Here is a 15,417-nt window from a genome sequence, read left to right as displayed (position 1 = left end):
CCCTCCCCCACCCCCAGGGCCCCTGTACCGGGAACCAGCAGAGCCTCGCACATAGCCGCCTCTGGGACGCCGTAGTGGGATTCCTGCACGTGTTTGCCCACCTGATGATGAAGCTTGCTCAGGTTCGGGGTCCCCTGTTCTTCATCCACCTGCTTCTGGGCCTCCCTCGCTTGGGCGGGTGTCAAGTCTTGCCTCATTGGTCAGTTTCCACCCACGTGCTCCTGGCAGCTTCCAGATTGGTTCCCTCCCCAAGGTCAAATCCATAGTCTCTCTGGATTGGCTCTGGGGCATGACCACCACCAATCAGCTGGTTTCCCATTTATCCTTCTATTGGTCTAATCATTGGGCCCCGCCCTCATTGCCTCTGGTCTCAAGATGATGATTGGCTGGTGTTCTTTTCCATCTGGTGGGATCTCTAAGATTCAGGCAGCCCTGGGGCTGCCATGGGTCAGGCTTATAGGTTCGATCTTTGTTCCACTCTCGGCAGATGACACCCATCCCAAGCACCCAGGAAGTAGGGTCCTGGTTGAGCACCCTACCCATCTCTTGGGACTTGGTGCTCCCTTCTATGCTACCGCTTCCCCCAGGAGCTTTGTCAATGTTTCACACGCACCTCGTCCCCGTGTTCTACGTCTGTCTCCCCAGATCGGTCCAAGTATTCCAAGCCGCCATATCTGGTTGGGCAGCGTCCACGTGGGAGAGGACACCGTGGATTATTTTGTTGTTAGGGGCCCGGAGGTCGATGTTTGACTCACAGTCACTCCATCTAACGGGGTAGAACTTTCCCCTTGGGTTTTGCCTATGGGTGGGTCCTTGCCACCACCCCTGCAGTCAGCAATCTTAACAGAGTGGGGAGTGGAGGGGGGGGACTAGAGGGATCCCTATTTGACTCATTCACTGCCGTTGAGTCGGCCCTGACGCGTCGCGAGTCACTAGGGCAGCGCATAGTTGTCCTTGTGGGTTTCAGAGATTGTAGCTTCATGGGTCTTCCGCAGACCAGCTCGCGGGTTTCGAACTGGTGACCTTGCCGGCTCACAGCCCGGGTAGCAACTCCCTGCGTCCCCGCTACGCCACGGGGCCGCTCGCGTCCCAGCAGAGGGCAGCAGCGTGCTGGTATACTGCCAACTCCGCCGGACGTCGTTTGCAAGAAGAGGCGCTTCTTTTTTTTTTGGAACCTAAAGGTTATCGCGGGGTTTGGCGGAAACCCTATCGGGGGTCATCTTAACGTATCTTAACGTTTGGAGAGGAGCCGAGCGGCGACGGCAGCGCCTCGATGCTTCTGCTGTTGATGAAAGACATCTAAGAGCTCGAGAATGCGCGGGTCTTGCCGTGTCGACCTGGGAATCCTGTGGGGTGAACGTCGCCAGGGCCAGAAAAGCCACGCCAAGTGGTGGCTTCCAGTTGTTGGGGTGGGGACAGGGATTGCTCGGGTCACACAGCAAAGATGCGTCTTCCTCCCTCTAGCCTGTGCGGATGGAGGATGCTTTCTCCTCCCACCGCCTCCCTGGTCCTAGGAAGACAGTTCCCACCCAGCGCCCACATCATAGACATCCATTCGCCTGCCTCAGCACCTCCAGGGCAGGAGAAGCTCTGGTCAGAACCAGTCGCTGTAGCCAGAGGAGGAGTCTGGTTGTCCGGCCTTGACTCACTTATCCCTACAGCCAGGAGGATGGGGCTGGGGGAGGAGCCTCATCTCCTGGAAGAGGGGCATGGGGTGCCCCCTTTGAGCCCCGAGGGGTTGTTAAGAGAAGGGGAGACCGGATTATGGGCACTCACCCATCTTAGCGTCTTGAGAGGTTGGCATGGTGGAGTTCTAGGTTGCAGAGCTGTGAAGCTGTGGAAGGGTGTTAGGATGAAAACCAGGCACCGGGCACTCCCAGGGCCAGCGTTTGAAAAAGAAACGTTAGACCCCATTTTGCTAGGTGACATCCTATGACATGATCGTTTGGTCGTTGAAAAAAAAAAAAAGGCTGAGCATGGGCAAGTTTAGGTGGATCAGCCTAATATGATTAGGGGGCCGTGAGGCAGCAGTTCAGCTATGTTGGAGACATCGAGGGACCCTACATGAGGCGCCAGGGCAAGGGGGCGGGCAGCACTGGGCATCCCGGTTTCCCCCACTGCCTCACCAGAGAACACGTGACTCCCCTGGCTTCCTCCTACACCAGGGGTCCCACACTTCGCATCGGGCGCATTCATTCCGTGAACACTGCCACCAGAGGCAGTACTCAGCTCCCTCTCACCCATTCCCAGTGTGGTCTCTGTCCCAGAGATGTGTCTCGCTCTGGCTCTCGCTGCCCCAAGTATCTGCTCCTGGAGCCCCCATGCCTCTCCCATCCTCATCCCGGGCCGACCCCTTGCTGCCACACACCACCCATTAGGCCAGCTTCCCCCAAAGCGCAATCCCACCCCCAATCTTGTATCTCTGCCCCTGCCCTGCTTCCGAGGACCATGTCTGGACTCGGTTCCCTTCGGAAGGTAAGAGGGGTGGGGCGGGAGGGAAGAGGTCTCATGCCCTGCTGGGCGGGTGAGGAGGGGCAGGAGCAGCTGGGGTGGGGGAGGCCTCTCTGGAGAGGCCAGCCTTTGACATCCCTGGGGTCTGGGGTCTCCAGGATTCGAGTCAGATTGGCCTGCTGAAGGAGCTGCTGGATCTTCAGAAAGACATGGTGGTGATGCTACTGTCCCTTCTGGAAGGTAACCAGCCAGCACGCGGGCACGAAGGAGGGTCCCACGGGCCGACAAGTCCGAGGATAACCTGCTGACACCCAGGAGACTAACCCTCAGCCACCCTTTGGGCAGCATTCAGGGTCAAGGGATTGATGAAGAAAGTGTCGAAATCCAGCTTGATAAACATTTATTGAGCACTGACTAGGTGCCGGGCCCTGGCGGACCATAAATTAACTTATTGACTCCACAGAGCAATCATATTTATTTATTTATTTGCAAAATGCATGATACCCACTCCTCATTGATCCACATGGCTAACAAATATCAGGCCAAGCCCCATTTGGAGGGGCGGAGGTGTCCCACTTTGCCACCATCTCACCGCCAGCACCTTTTAAGGAATGGCTTCTATCAGCTTAGGGGTGGAGCTTGGGGTCCTGAGGAGCCATGCCTGGCTTCCGAGCTGGGGGCAGGGTGGGCAAGCCTGGTGGGCTGCAGAAAGGAGGCACCTCGGCGCCCACTAAGCAGGGGCTGCCCCCCAGGGAACGTGGTGAACGGCATGATCGCGCGGCAGATGGTGGACATGCTAGTGGAGTCCTCGTCCAACGTGGAGATGATCCTCAAGTTCTTCGACATGTTCCTGAAGCTCAAGGACATCATTGGCTCTGATGCCTTCCAGGACTACGTCACCGACCCCCGGGGTCTCATCTCCAAGAAGGATTTCCAGAAGGTGCGCACGCAGTGGGTGGTGGGAGGGCAGGATGCGGTGCCAGGCTGAGCGCCGACCACACACGCCCGGAAGGCCTGCCTCGGCCAGTGACCCACCAGCCCTTGGGTAGCTTGAGGGACTAAGTGCATGAACACCAATGTGAACTAGCAGCACTGGGACCGCTCACCGTTGTCATTTCTTATTATGTCACCAAAGTCCACCCTCCTCATTCCCTGGGGATCTTGCTACTCCCCTCCCCTGCTGTTCTGCTGCACTCCCCCAGTGCTTTGCCTCAGTGTGGCAGGATCAGATCGGGTGCAATTCCCACACTGTGTCTCTGGTGTTGTCCCCCGCAGGGCCATGGGTCAGTGAGGGGCATCATGTCTCATAGTGTCGTTTCTTGTTATGAATCCTCGCCTGCTGCCGTTTCGACTCTCAGCATCTCCATAGAGCCAGGGAGAACTGCCCTGATGGGTTTCCATGGTGATAAGTCTTTACAGGAGCAGAAAGCCCCATCCTTGTCCTGCAGAGCGGCTGGTGCTTTTGAACTGCAGACTGCGGATGGGATCGCAGCCCATCACCATGCCGACCTTAGATGCAATAGAAGTAGCCACAACCTGGCCCTGCACCAGCCCCCCAATTGTTCCGTTTGAGCCCGTAGTTGCAGCCACTTGACAATCCACCTTTTTGAGCGTCTGCTTCTTTGGGGCTGGCTCTCGGGGATTGGTCATCTTGAGTCTGTTGTGGACGGTTTTCTTAAATCTCCATTCATCTGTTGCTTCCCCTTCAGTCCTCTTTCTTTTCCTTGAAATTGATCAACGGAAACCCCAGTTTGTTGGCCCTGTGGAGCGCAAGGAGGGGCATTCAATCCAGTGTGCTGCCACCCACGGGTCTAATTTTAACATGTTAGTAGCCACCTCTTTAAAGAAACAAGTGAAATCACTTTCAACAATACAAGTATTGAAGCCAGCAGACCCGCGGAGCCCCTGGGTTCACCCTCTCAGCTGCTCACTGCAAGGTTGGGGGTTCGAGCCTACCCAGAGGTACCTTGGAAGAAAGGTCTGCTGATCTACTTCCCCAAAACAAAACAAATAACCTGCTGTGGAAAACAGAGCCCAGTTCTCCTGGGACACACACGGGGTGGCCAGGAGTTGAAATCAACCAGCAGGCAGCTGGTATGCCTCTCGACCCTGTGGCCAAGACCCAGTGTAGAAGACACCCGGTATTGGTTACCTCCAAAATAAGATCGGACATGTGATCAATATAAAAATAATTCCATATTTTAGATTTTCTCGTGGAGGAGCGTTCCAACAGCCCGTGTGCACTTTACGCTTCCAGCGCATCTCAGTCGGTACCAGCCACGTTTCAAGGGTGACTGGCATCCTGGACAAACTAAACAAGAAACAAAAAAACCCCCCAAATTCATAGCCATCTTGTCCATTCCAACTCATAGTGACCCTCTTAAGGTCAGGATGGAATTCCTAGGGATTTCCAGGACTCTTTATAGGAGTAAAAAGCCTCATCTTTCTCCCTCAGGGCGGCTGGTGGTTTCAAACCACTGGCGGTGCCATTCAAATGAGAGAGTTTCCCACGGGCTGGATCTGGCCCCTGATGTGTTTGGTGTCATTTAGCGTGTCCTCGGGTCCCGAGTTTCCTTGTACACTTGGACTTAGGCTGAGAGGCTCGATCAGATTCAGGTCTGGAGCTGGTTTTGTCCAGTCTTCCATGGGCTGTTAGACACACCCACCAGCAGACACCCATTGGCCTGTCGTCTTTGCTTTTGTGAGACCAGCCAATACAGAAGAATAAAACCAGCCAACACCAACAAACGAAACAATGCAAACTCACTGCCAGTGAGTCCCTTCCATTCTGACTCTTAGTGAGCCTCTGCACGAGGTAGAACTGCCCCCGTGGGCTTCTGCGACTCTTTCCGAGTGTAGAAAGCCCCATCTTTCTCCTCTGGAGTGGCTGGTGGTTTAGAACTGCTGATCTTGTGGTTCGCAGCCCCTGAGTCACCAATAGCTGTTGCTCTTTGACACCCAGGCGCATCGTGCGCTGGCTTCCCGGCCTTTTGCCTGAGATCAAGTGTAGTATCTGTTCTGATCAGTTTAATATCTGATACATCCTCTCTCTAAGGACAACATATGAAATGGCTTTGGGGAGCAGGGAGGTCCTCTCTGTGCCACGTATGGACCAGGCATCACAGTGCTTCCAGAAGGGTGTACTCCTTTGGGGTCCATCTCTAAGCAGCCCATAAAATCCATCTTCAGATCCTCTCCCCTTTTCTTAACAACCATGATTCATTCTTCCCGGCCTCCAAACTCCTCTTCCTCGCCCCCCCTCTTTCTCTGGGTCTCTCCTTACCTTCCAAGCCTGGATGCCCATGCCCTTTCTGCCAGTCCTGTCAGTTAGCAGTGTGGTTACACTGCTCGAGATTGTATCTGTCCCATTTTCGCCCATCCACTTTCTAGCCAACTTACCCCCAAAACCTTACTCCTCACCCACTCCGTCATTTACTCTTCTCTCGGACTCCTTCTTTCCAAGGAAAAGAGACAGAGCCGGCAGGACGGCCACGTTCTCGTCTCTAAATGCCGTTCACAATGCATCCCATGTTTTCCCAAACTCTCCACGACACTGTGGATGGTCCGGCATGCTTTGCCATACCTTCACGGTTGAAGGGGCATGTTCAGGGTTGGGTCGGGTTTGAAACTTCCTCTTGTGATCTGGGTGCCCCATGGCACAGCAGCTGTTTTCCAGGCAGTAATTCATGCAGTTTGTTTCGTGCCATTGATTGCCACCACCACCCTGCCACCCCACTTACTCCACTTCTTCGCTGGGCTCCCCTGTGCCCCATGCCTCTCTCTCCCTCCCCTTATGAACTGCATCCTTGGGTCAGCGCTGGCCTTGGGGTCTCAATTGGTTGATGGTTCTAGAGTGTGTGTTATCATTCCCCTCATAGATCTGCCTGAAGAAGCCAGCTCCTAGCACAATCACTACGGGTTCGGTAGGCGCAATTGTACAGCGATAATAAGTAAATATTATAGTAAAGTTATAGAGAGGATGAGAGATAAAAGAGATATGTAGAAATAAATGGAGTCAGACACATTTCATGGTAGCATGCTCACCTCAGCCCAGCTTGGTGGTCCACGTGGAGAGAGGGGGAAGGGAAGGAGGACAAGGGAACAAGGGAGAGGGGAGTAACCAGGGAGTGAGCAGCAAGGAGCTGAGTCAGAGAGAGCTATATTGCTGACTCACACCTATATACCTTTTGGGGGCAAGCCAGCCCACTAATTACGGTAGAGACATACATCTCGGGAAGGGGCTGCACCATAGGTTACACAGTAATGAGGGGGTGGTCTAGGGGCATACATGCAATAAGAAGAGGGACAGCCCAGTTTGGCCTGTCACTGGCCCAACTGATAGAGACCATTATCAGTAGCATGCAAACTCCGTCCACAGGAGCCTGTCCATTGTCCCCAGCAGCAGGGAGCAGGCCCACCCCTGTGGTGGAATGAGACAGCAGTCTGGCAGCAAGGATCTGACTTCCAGATGCTCTGGAGGAGGAGCTCCGGCGACTTAGTGGTTATGAATATTGGACTGCTAACTTCAAAGTCCTCAGTTCAAAACTACCAGCTGCTCTTCAGGAGAAAGACGAGGCTTTCTACTCCCATAAAGAGTGACAGTGTCGGAAACTCACAGGGGCAGTCCTATCCTGCCCTGCAGGCTCACTCTGAGTGGGCACGACCCGATGGCCGAGCTTGGTTTGTTACAGACCTGTCTGTTGTTTGGCTGACAAATTGAACTAAGGGGTCCCGGCCACCAAGACCTTCGTCCTCCTCCAGGTGTGTCCATGAACTCACCCCTGTGGCTCCATTTTCAGTTGCTCACGCAGCCTAATTGGCCCTTGTTACCTCTCAAAGGCGATTGGCTTAAAATGCCCCTTACAGGGATATGGCCTCTTAGCACAACAAAGAAAGCCCATCTGCCCCTGGCATTATAACCATGGGTACAAGCTAAAAACACCAACTGGTGTCATGGCATGGATTCCGCCTCCCAGCAGCCCTAGTGAACAAGGTTGAGCTACGCAGGTGTGTCCCATGGTGTGGATAGATAGCGGGATAAAATTGACAACCCGTTGGGGTGAGGGGGATTGGAGGGACCCAAACCCACTTCCATTGAGCCTATGCCAACTCACAGGGGCCCTATAGGACAGGGTAGAACGACCCCTGTGAGTTTGAGATGCTCACGCGTTACAGAGGTAGAACGTCTTCCTCTCGGAGTGACCGGCTGTTTTGAACTGCTGACTTTTGGGGTCACAGACCAACTCCGTAATCCGCACCACCACCAGGGTGTCACACAATACAATCCCTGCAAGTGGGAGTGTCCCCGGCAGAGTAAGGAGGGGACAAAGGTGTGAAGGGGACACCAGGATGGGTAGAAAAGGTGGCGGGGGTAGAGCATGGGTGGTGGGCTGAGGAAGTCTGAGGTCAGTGGGGAGCAGACGGCCACAGGCTGGAGGCTTTGACTTTTAACCTGAATGTGATGGAGCCACAGCCCTGGCAGCATGGTGGGTTAAGCACAGGGCTGCTAACCTGAAGATCAGCGGTTCAAACCCCCTAGGCACTCCCTGGGATAACGATGAGGCTGCCTGCTTCAGTACAGATGGGGCGCCTTCGAAACCCTGGGGAACAATTCCGCTCTCTATATGGCTGTAGTTTGGGTATGGTTCTGAGGATGGAGCCTAACAGAGACCTGCCAGGTCCTCTGTCCACAGCAGGGTCCTCTGGCCACTGTGGGAGGAGCAGGGAGAACTGAGAGTGGGTGGGGCTGGTCCAGAGGCAGAGGCTGGGAGGCCTCCGACCAGAGTGGGGGCCCAGGAGGAGGATGGATCTCTTTTAAAAGCAGCGTCCTCTGGTTTGCTGATGCACCGAGTGTGGGCAGTGAGCTAAAAGAGGCGAATCAGGAATGACTCAGAACATTCAGTTAAGCCCCGAAGTGGGTGGTGATACTGTTCCCGAGAGAGGGGAGTCTGGGGGAGGGAGACTTGGAAGTTGAAATCAAGAGGTCCTGCGGGCGCAGAGGCGATCTCAGAGATGGCAGGTGATCTCAGAGAGAGTGAGATGGATTCTGGGGAGCAGCTGGGACTGAGGGTGTGGGGTTGGCGACCTTGGGCGTTGGGTGGCCTTCAGAGCCTCCGACCTTGACAAAGATCCCCCCCATGAGCATTTCTCAAGGAGGTGGTGGGGAAGCGAGCCCTAGGGGGCCTCAAGCTGTAGCGATCTGGAAGGGGAGGAGGGTCCCCCGAAATGACAGCCTCATAAGCAGAGAAGAAGGCAGAGCCACAGAAGAGGTTGAGCAGATGGGTGACATCAACGAGACAGCAGCAGATCCCCAGATCAGAAGTCAGGCGTGGATGGGGGCCAGAGGGTCGCGGCCCTTGCTGGGTAGGCTGTGGAGAGAGACAGGGTCCCAGTGTGTTAGCCGGCGGGGAGGCGGCACGCGGGTAGAGGTTGCTCAGTTCCTGTGTGGCGGAGCACCCAGGCTCTGTGGTTTCAGGGCACGTTACTCATTTAGAAAGCATTTTGCAAAGCTCTTGGCTTTTTACAAAGCACTTATTTCGAGCCAGATAATCGAGCTGGTGTTCACACCCCAAAGCAACAAGTTTTCAAACTGCCTGTCACCACCTGCCTGGGCCATCAGGAAATTCTCACTTCATACCAGCATCCTTAAAAACAGAACTCCGCAGGCGTGTTGCCTAGTGCATCAGGAGAGCGTCAGGGGTTGTGGTTGGGGTGTGTGTTTTCTGAGTCGACTTGTAACAGGCAATCTTTTTTTTTTTTTAATCATTTTACTGGGGGCTCGTACAACTCTTATCACAATCCATACATCCATCAATTGTATAAAGCACATTTGTACATTCGTTGCCCTCATCATTCTCAAAACATTTGCTCTCCATGTAAGCCCTTGGCATCAGCTCATTCCACCCCCCTCCCTGCTCCCCACTCCTTCATGAACCCTTGATAATTTATAAATTATTTTGTCATATCTTACACTGTCCGACGTTTCCCTTCACCCACTTTTCTGCTGTCCAGTACCAGCGGGGGAGGGAGGTTTTTTGGAGATCCCTGTAATCACTTCCCCCTTTCCACTACCTCCCTCTTGGTATCTCCACTCTCAGCACTAGTCCTGAAGGGATCATCTGCCCTGGATTCCCTGTGTTTCCAGTTCCTATCTGTACCAGTGTACATCCTCTGGTCTAGCCAGATTTGTAAGGTGGAATTGGGATCATGATAGTGGGCGGAGGTAGTGGGTGAGGGAAGCATTTAGGAACTAGAGGAAAGTTGTATGTTTCATCCTTGCTACACTGCACCCTGACTGCCTAGTCTCCTCTCTGCGACCCTTCTGTAAGGGGGTATCCAGTTGCCTACAGATGGACTTTGGGTTCCCACTCCGCACTCCCCCTCATTCACAATGATATGATTTTTTATTCTTTGATGCCTGATACCTGATACCTTCTACACCTCGTGATCACACAGGCTGGTGGGCTTCTTCCATGTGGGCTTTGTTGCTTCTGAACTAGATGGCTGCTTGTTTACCTTCAAGCCTTTAAGACCCCAGATGCTATATCTTATGATAGCCAGGCACCATCAGCTTTCTTCACCTCATTTGCTTATGCAACAATTTGTCTTCAGCGATCCATCGTATCAGGGAGGTAAGCACACAATGATATGATTTTTTTTGTTCTTTGGTGCCTGATACCTGATCCCTCCGACACCTCGTGGTCACACAGGCTGGTGTGCTTCTTCCCTGGGGGCTTTGTTGCTTCCCAGTGTAACAGGCCCTGTTGGGAAAACAAGCCCGGGAGCGCCACTTGCAAGAGTGAACAGGAGAGACTGGAACCCTAAGAGATGGCACATTGGATTTGAATATCTGTCTAGCTTCCTAAAACTGTGAATGGATCAATGTTTTTGTTGGAGCAAAACAAAACCACAGATGCATAGGAATGAGCACAAGGAAGTTCACTGAGCTCAGTCACTGCCACCATGTGGATGCTGACTCCTCCCCACCCGATCGAACTGGGCACATCTGCCCCTGGGGGTTCCCGAGACTGTAAGTCATCGTGGAAGTACAAAGCCTCATCTTTCTCCCAAAGAGCAGCTGGTGGTTTCAAACTACTGCCTTTGTGGTTAGTAGCCCAGCTCATAACCTACTATGCCACCAGTGCTCCAATGAAAATGTTGTCTATAAAACGAAAATGTGGAATCCACCCTAAATGCCCACCATCGAGTAAGCAAAGAGTGATGTCAGTGACTGAAAGGGAATATGACACTGCAGTGAAAACAGCTGTTTGCTCCGTATGGTCACATACACATGGACACAGCTGGGAAACACCCAGTTGAGGGGTCAGGGTAAGTCTCAGATGATCAGAGCAATTACCTAAGTTGGAAAATAAAATGTTTAAAAAGCACAGGAACATGTACTCCTTCTGGGTGCTAGGAACGTGGCTGTTTATTTCCGGTTGATCGCCAGAGGCCTCCACTGTGCTGCTGTTGCTTTTGTAAGGTGCCCTCTAGTCGGTTCCGACTCCTAGCGGCCTGATGTACAACTGAATGAAGCACTGCCTGGCCCTGCTTCCGCCGCACAACTGTTCTGACGTTTGAGCCCATCATTGCAGCCATCCCGTCGATCCACCTTGGCGAGGGTCTTCCTCTTTTTCGCTGCCCCTCTACTAAGCATGACACCCTTTTCCAGGGACGGTTCTCTCCTGACAACCTGTCCAAGGGATGGAGAGGAAGTCTCCCTGCCCTTGCCTCTAAGGAGCCTTCTGGCTGTCCTTCCAAGACAGGCTTGTTTGTTCCTTCGGCAGTCCATGGTACTTTCTGTCTTCTTCGCCAGCACCCTCATTCAAGTGCATTGGTTCTTGGCCTTCCGCATTCAGGGTCCAACCTTCACCGGCCTAAGAGGAGATTGAAAAGACCATGGCTTGGGACAGGCACGCCTGAGTCCTCAAAGAAACATCCGTGCTTTGCAACGCTTTCAAGAGGTCTTGGGCAACAGACCCTCTCCCCCCACCCCTCTTTCCCCACTGTGCTAGATGTCAGTTATTTTGTTGCTGTAGATGGTGGTAGGGGTAGATAAAAGGGGTCTTGGGGGAAGAATTGAAGTATAAGCATTGGCGGTTGCGATCCACCCAGAGTTGCTTGTGAGAAAAGCCAGGAAATGTGCTTCCGCGAGGTCAGCAGTTCTACTCAAGCCCACGGGAAATCCAAGCCTGGCAACTAGTCTGGGTTTGCTTGCTGTTTACAAAACTCTGGTGGGGCAGTGGGCGGAGGGAGGGGGACAGGAACCAGAGAGTTGGCCAGACCTGGATTTAACAATGGCCTGGAGCTGTTTCCACTTAGAAGGAAGGAAAAGCAGTTCCCTGACTCAGAGGTGGGAAGCCCAATTGGTCCAGTGGATTAGGCATTGGGCTGCTAAAGACAGGGTTGGTGGTTCAAGCCCACCAGTCACTCCTTGGGAGAAAGATGAGCCTTTCTGCCCCTGTAAATATTTACAGCCTTTGAAACCCAAATGGGCAGTTCTACCCTGCCCTTCCTTAGAGGGGCCTTGTGAGTCAGAATCGATTTGATGGTAGTAAGCTTTTTTGTGTGGGGAGGGCGTGTTTTTTTGGAGTTAACCTTGAGGTACAAGGAGGTGTGTGGTGGAGGTGTGTGGACCTTGGAGATAAGGCTCAGGGAGAAGCTAGGGAGACAAATACACCTCTGCCCCTCCCTTCTCCCTGATCTTAAGTGGTTGGACCCCCCCCCACAAGAAGCAGAGCCCCCTGGAGTTGGCCAGGGGTACATCAACTCAAACCACCCATTCCCACACATATTGTTGAACTCTCTAGTCCTCTCCATGGAAGCCGACTGCTACCTCTTTTTTCCATGGCTGGTGGGTTCCAACCGCCCGTGACCTTTCAGTTAGCATCCCGACATTTAACCCCCTGCGCCAGTAGGACTCCTTACAGCTACACAAAGGAGTGTGGGCCGGGAGAGGGGGTCTATGGACAGTGGTCTGGGAGGCCTCTCCGGTAATGTTTGGCTAGCGTGCCGATGATGACAAGAGTTCGAGCCGCCGTCCCTTCTGAGAGGCACCCTTTGGGATGTGTACCCTCTCGGGACTGGAATGCATCTTACTGTGGATGGTGCCTCCATTCTGTTGCAAAGCAGGCTTTGCGTTCTCTTTGGAACCAGCACAGCCCAGCCCACAGCTGCCTTGCCTCATGCTAAAGGGCTGGTGTCAGCCATGGCGCTGGGGCTAGGATTCTGGCCTCTCCTGGCCCTGTGGTAAGTCCAGAACCTCCCCCACCCCCGCTAAGGTCAGCATTGACACCCCTGCTGCCCTGCTGATCTACCCTCTCCAGGCCATGGACAGCCAGAAGCAATTCTCCGGGCCCGAGATCCAGTTCCTGCTTTCTTGCTCCGAAGCGGACGAGAACGAGATGATCAACTGTGAGGAGTTCGCCAACCGCTTAGAGGAGCCGGCCCGCGACATCGGCTTCAATGTGGCCGTGCTGCTGACCAACCTGTCCGAGCACGTGCCGCACGACCAGCGCCTGCGCAACTTCCTAGAGCTGGCTGAGAGCATCCTGGAGTACTTCCGGCCCTACTTGGGCCGCATCGAGATCATGGGCGCCTCGCGCCGCATCGAGCGCATCTACTTCGAGATCTCAGAGACCAACCGCGCCCAGTGGGAGATGCCCCAGGTCAGCCGCCGTGCGCATGCTCACACGCAGGCTTTCGCCGGGGCCCAAGCTTTGCACGCCTGGAGGGCCAGGCCCACCTGGCACATCTGTTCCGCAGGTCTCGGAGGGAGGGGGCTGGCTGTATGCCCATGCTCATGCCTGTGCAAAAATACACGTGGACTTTGTCTGCCCTTGCATGCCCCCTGCACCTCCTGTGTGTGTGACAGCAACCCCCCACACACACACACACACGTGTGCTCCCCTGTGACTACTCGTGCAGCCTGTCCACCCCTTGCACCCTCACCTTGAGCTCTGATGTGCCCCTGTGACCCTGATGCACACCTCTGAACCATCTCTGTTTGCCCTCTCTGGTGCCCTGCCCCACCATGCCTATCCCTGTGCACACTGTCATGCCTTCTACCAGATATTCCAAAAACCACACCAGACTCACTGCCACTGAGTTCATGCCAACTCATAGCGACCCTGTAGGACAGGGTAGAACTGCCCCCTGTGGGTTCCCAAGACTGTCCTTCTTTACGGGAGTAGAAAGCCCCATCGTTTTCTCCTGCTGCTGGTTTCAAACTGCTGACCTTGCAGTTAGCGGTCCAGCATGGAACCACTATGCCACCAGGGCTCCTTGCCAGTCAGCCCTCAGATGCCCACTGAGGTCCTAGCAGGTCACGCCCACCCCACTTACTCGTCCCACAGGTGGGTGCTCACCTCACTCACACACTCACACTTCCCCCATGAGGTCACCAGTGCCCTCCTGCAGTTGAGTGTCCCTTCCTCAGTCACTCTGTCACCGCCCCCCCCACCCCGTGCCCTGGCCTGGGGCTTCAGTACCCCTTGACCACCACCCCCCACCCCCTCCCCACCCCCGCACACTGGGACCACTCTCACACCCATCCATACGGCCCCCACATGTCCTCGTGTCCTCGTCCCAGCATGCTGTCTCAACTCGCTCACAAGCGCTGCCCCAAATGCTCTCACACCCTTTGCCCCCCCTTTGAATGGGCGTGCACACCCATGGCCCCTGTTCCCTGCACACACTTATTTCATGTGCAGGACCCTGCTTCCCACACAACCCTAGCATGTCCTCCGCCTGCAGCTCTACTCTGGCGCTTACTCAGGCCTTGCACACCAAGCCCTCCCACGTCCTCAGGTGCCCCCAGGCACCTACATGTGGCCCGAGGGCTTGCACACCTGCTCCACAACGAAGCCACCACTCCTCCTTGGTGACACTGGCTCATACACACCTGGGCTGTGTCCCATGGAGTCCAAGCCTCTTACTGTCATCTGAACCCCCCTTGAACACTCAGGCCCTACTCACACACATTAACTACACAACTTGCAGGCCCACCTTACACGTGAACATCTTTGGGGGCCCAGGCCAGCAACATTCCTGCCTAGTATGAAAGTCCTCCAGTGCACTGAGCCCCAGAAGCCCCACCTTTCAGCCACTCTCACGAGCCACCACTGGGGCTCCTGGGACCACTCCACTCCTCTCCCGCATACCCCACTTCCTCCTGTTCACTCCTCCGGCCCGGCCCCGCCCCGGAATGCCCAACAGCAGCCACGCAGCCCTGGAAGAGTGGCATCGGGCGTTTGTTGCTGTTGGGGAGCCGTGATGACGCTGTGCGCTGTGTTGGGCTGCTAACCCTCGGGGTCGACGGTTTAACCCCAGCAGCCCCTGGGAGGAAAGCAGACGAGACCGTCTGCTCCCTTCCAGACTGACGGTCTCAGATCCCCCTGCCCTGGAGGGTGGCTGAGTCAGAATCCACTCGATGGCAGTGGGTTTGTTCAAACAGCGAATTCAGCACCGAGGGCCTCCACGGATCCTCACAGAGCTGTAACGCACGTCCTAGTCCTCTGCTTAAAGGGATAGGAGGGAGAGCTCAGGCCCACAGAAGGGCGAACAGGCAGAATGGAATCGGAAACGATGGAGTTCGGAGTTCTAATCCTCCCTCTGCTGCTTCTCCGCGCTGACACTCCCGCCTTCTCCATTTCCTCCTCTGCAAAATGGGCTTAGCTCAGCGCCCGGGGGCGGGGGCGTTGTGCGGATGGAACCAGTGGACTTGGGGTGCCCACGGAGGGTGCGCACGAGGTGACCCAGGGGGGTCGCCGCGGCCCCCAGCGCCTGTCCGTGCCCGTGCCCGCCCGCAGGTGAAGGAGTCCAAGCGGCAGTTCATCTTCGACGTGGTGAACGAGGGCGGCGAGTCGGAGAAGATGGAGCTCTTCGTGAGCTTCTGCGAGGACACCATCTTCGAGATGCAGATCGCCGCGCAGATCTCCGAGGCCGAGGGCGAGGCGCCCGACGACC

At 55.0% G+C, this 15,417-nt stretch overlaps 1 protein-coding gene and 1 pseudogene across 1 annotated transcript in view; both read left to right on the top strand.

Moving 5' to 3' along the window:
* Positions 1-15,417, top strand: part of RYR1 (ryanodine receptor 1) — a 138,629-nt gene that overhangs the window by 107,880 nt on the left and 15,332 nt on the right. Inside the window, exons 86-90 of the mRNA XM_045292707.1 lie at positions 18-122; positions 2,610-2,691; positions 3,204-3,391; positions 12,777-13,118; positions 15,261-15,415. Coding sequence (XP_045148642.1) covers positions 18-122; positions 2,610-2,691; positions 3,204-3,391; positions 12,777-13,118; positions 15,261-15,415 — 872 coding nt within the window. The remainder of the gene's footprint in view (positions 1-17; positions 123-2,609; positions 2,692-3,203; positions 3,392-12,776; positions 13,119-15,260; positions 15,416-15,417) is intronic.
* On the top strand, positions 5,426-5,600 carry LOC115870447 (annotated as a pseudogene).

Source organism: Echinops telfairi, unplaced genomic scaffold (genome assembly GCF_000313985.2).
Source record: "Echinops telfairi isolate 266 unplaced genomic scaffold, ASM31398v2 ScPeMD7_655;HRSCAF=1070, whole genome shotgun sequence".
Taxonomy (NCBI): Eukaryota; Metazoa; Chordata; class Mammalia; order Afrosoricida; family Tenrecidae; genus Echinops; species Echinops telfairi.
The sequence above is the reverse complement of the archived record's forward strand: the minus strand, read 5'-3'. Positions and strand labels throughout refer to the sequence as shown.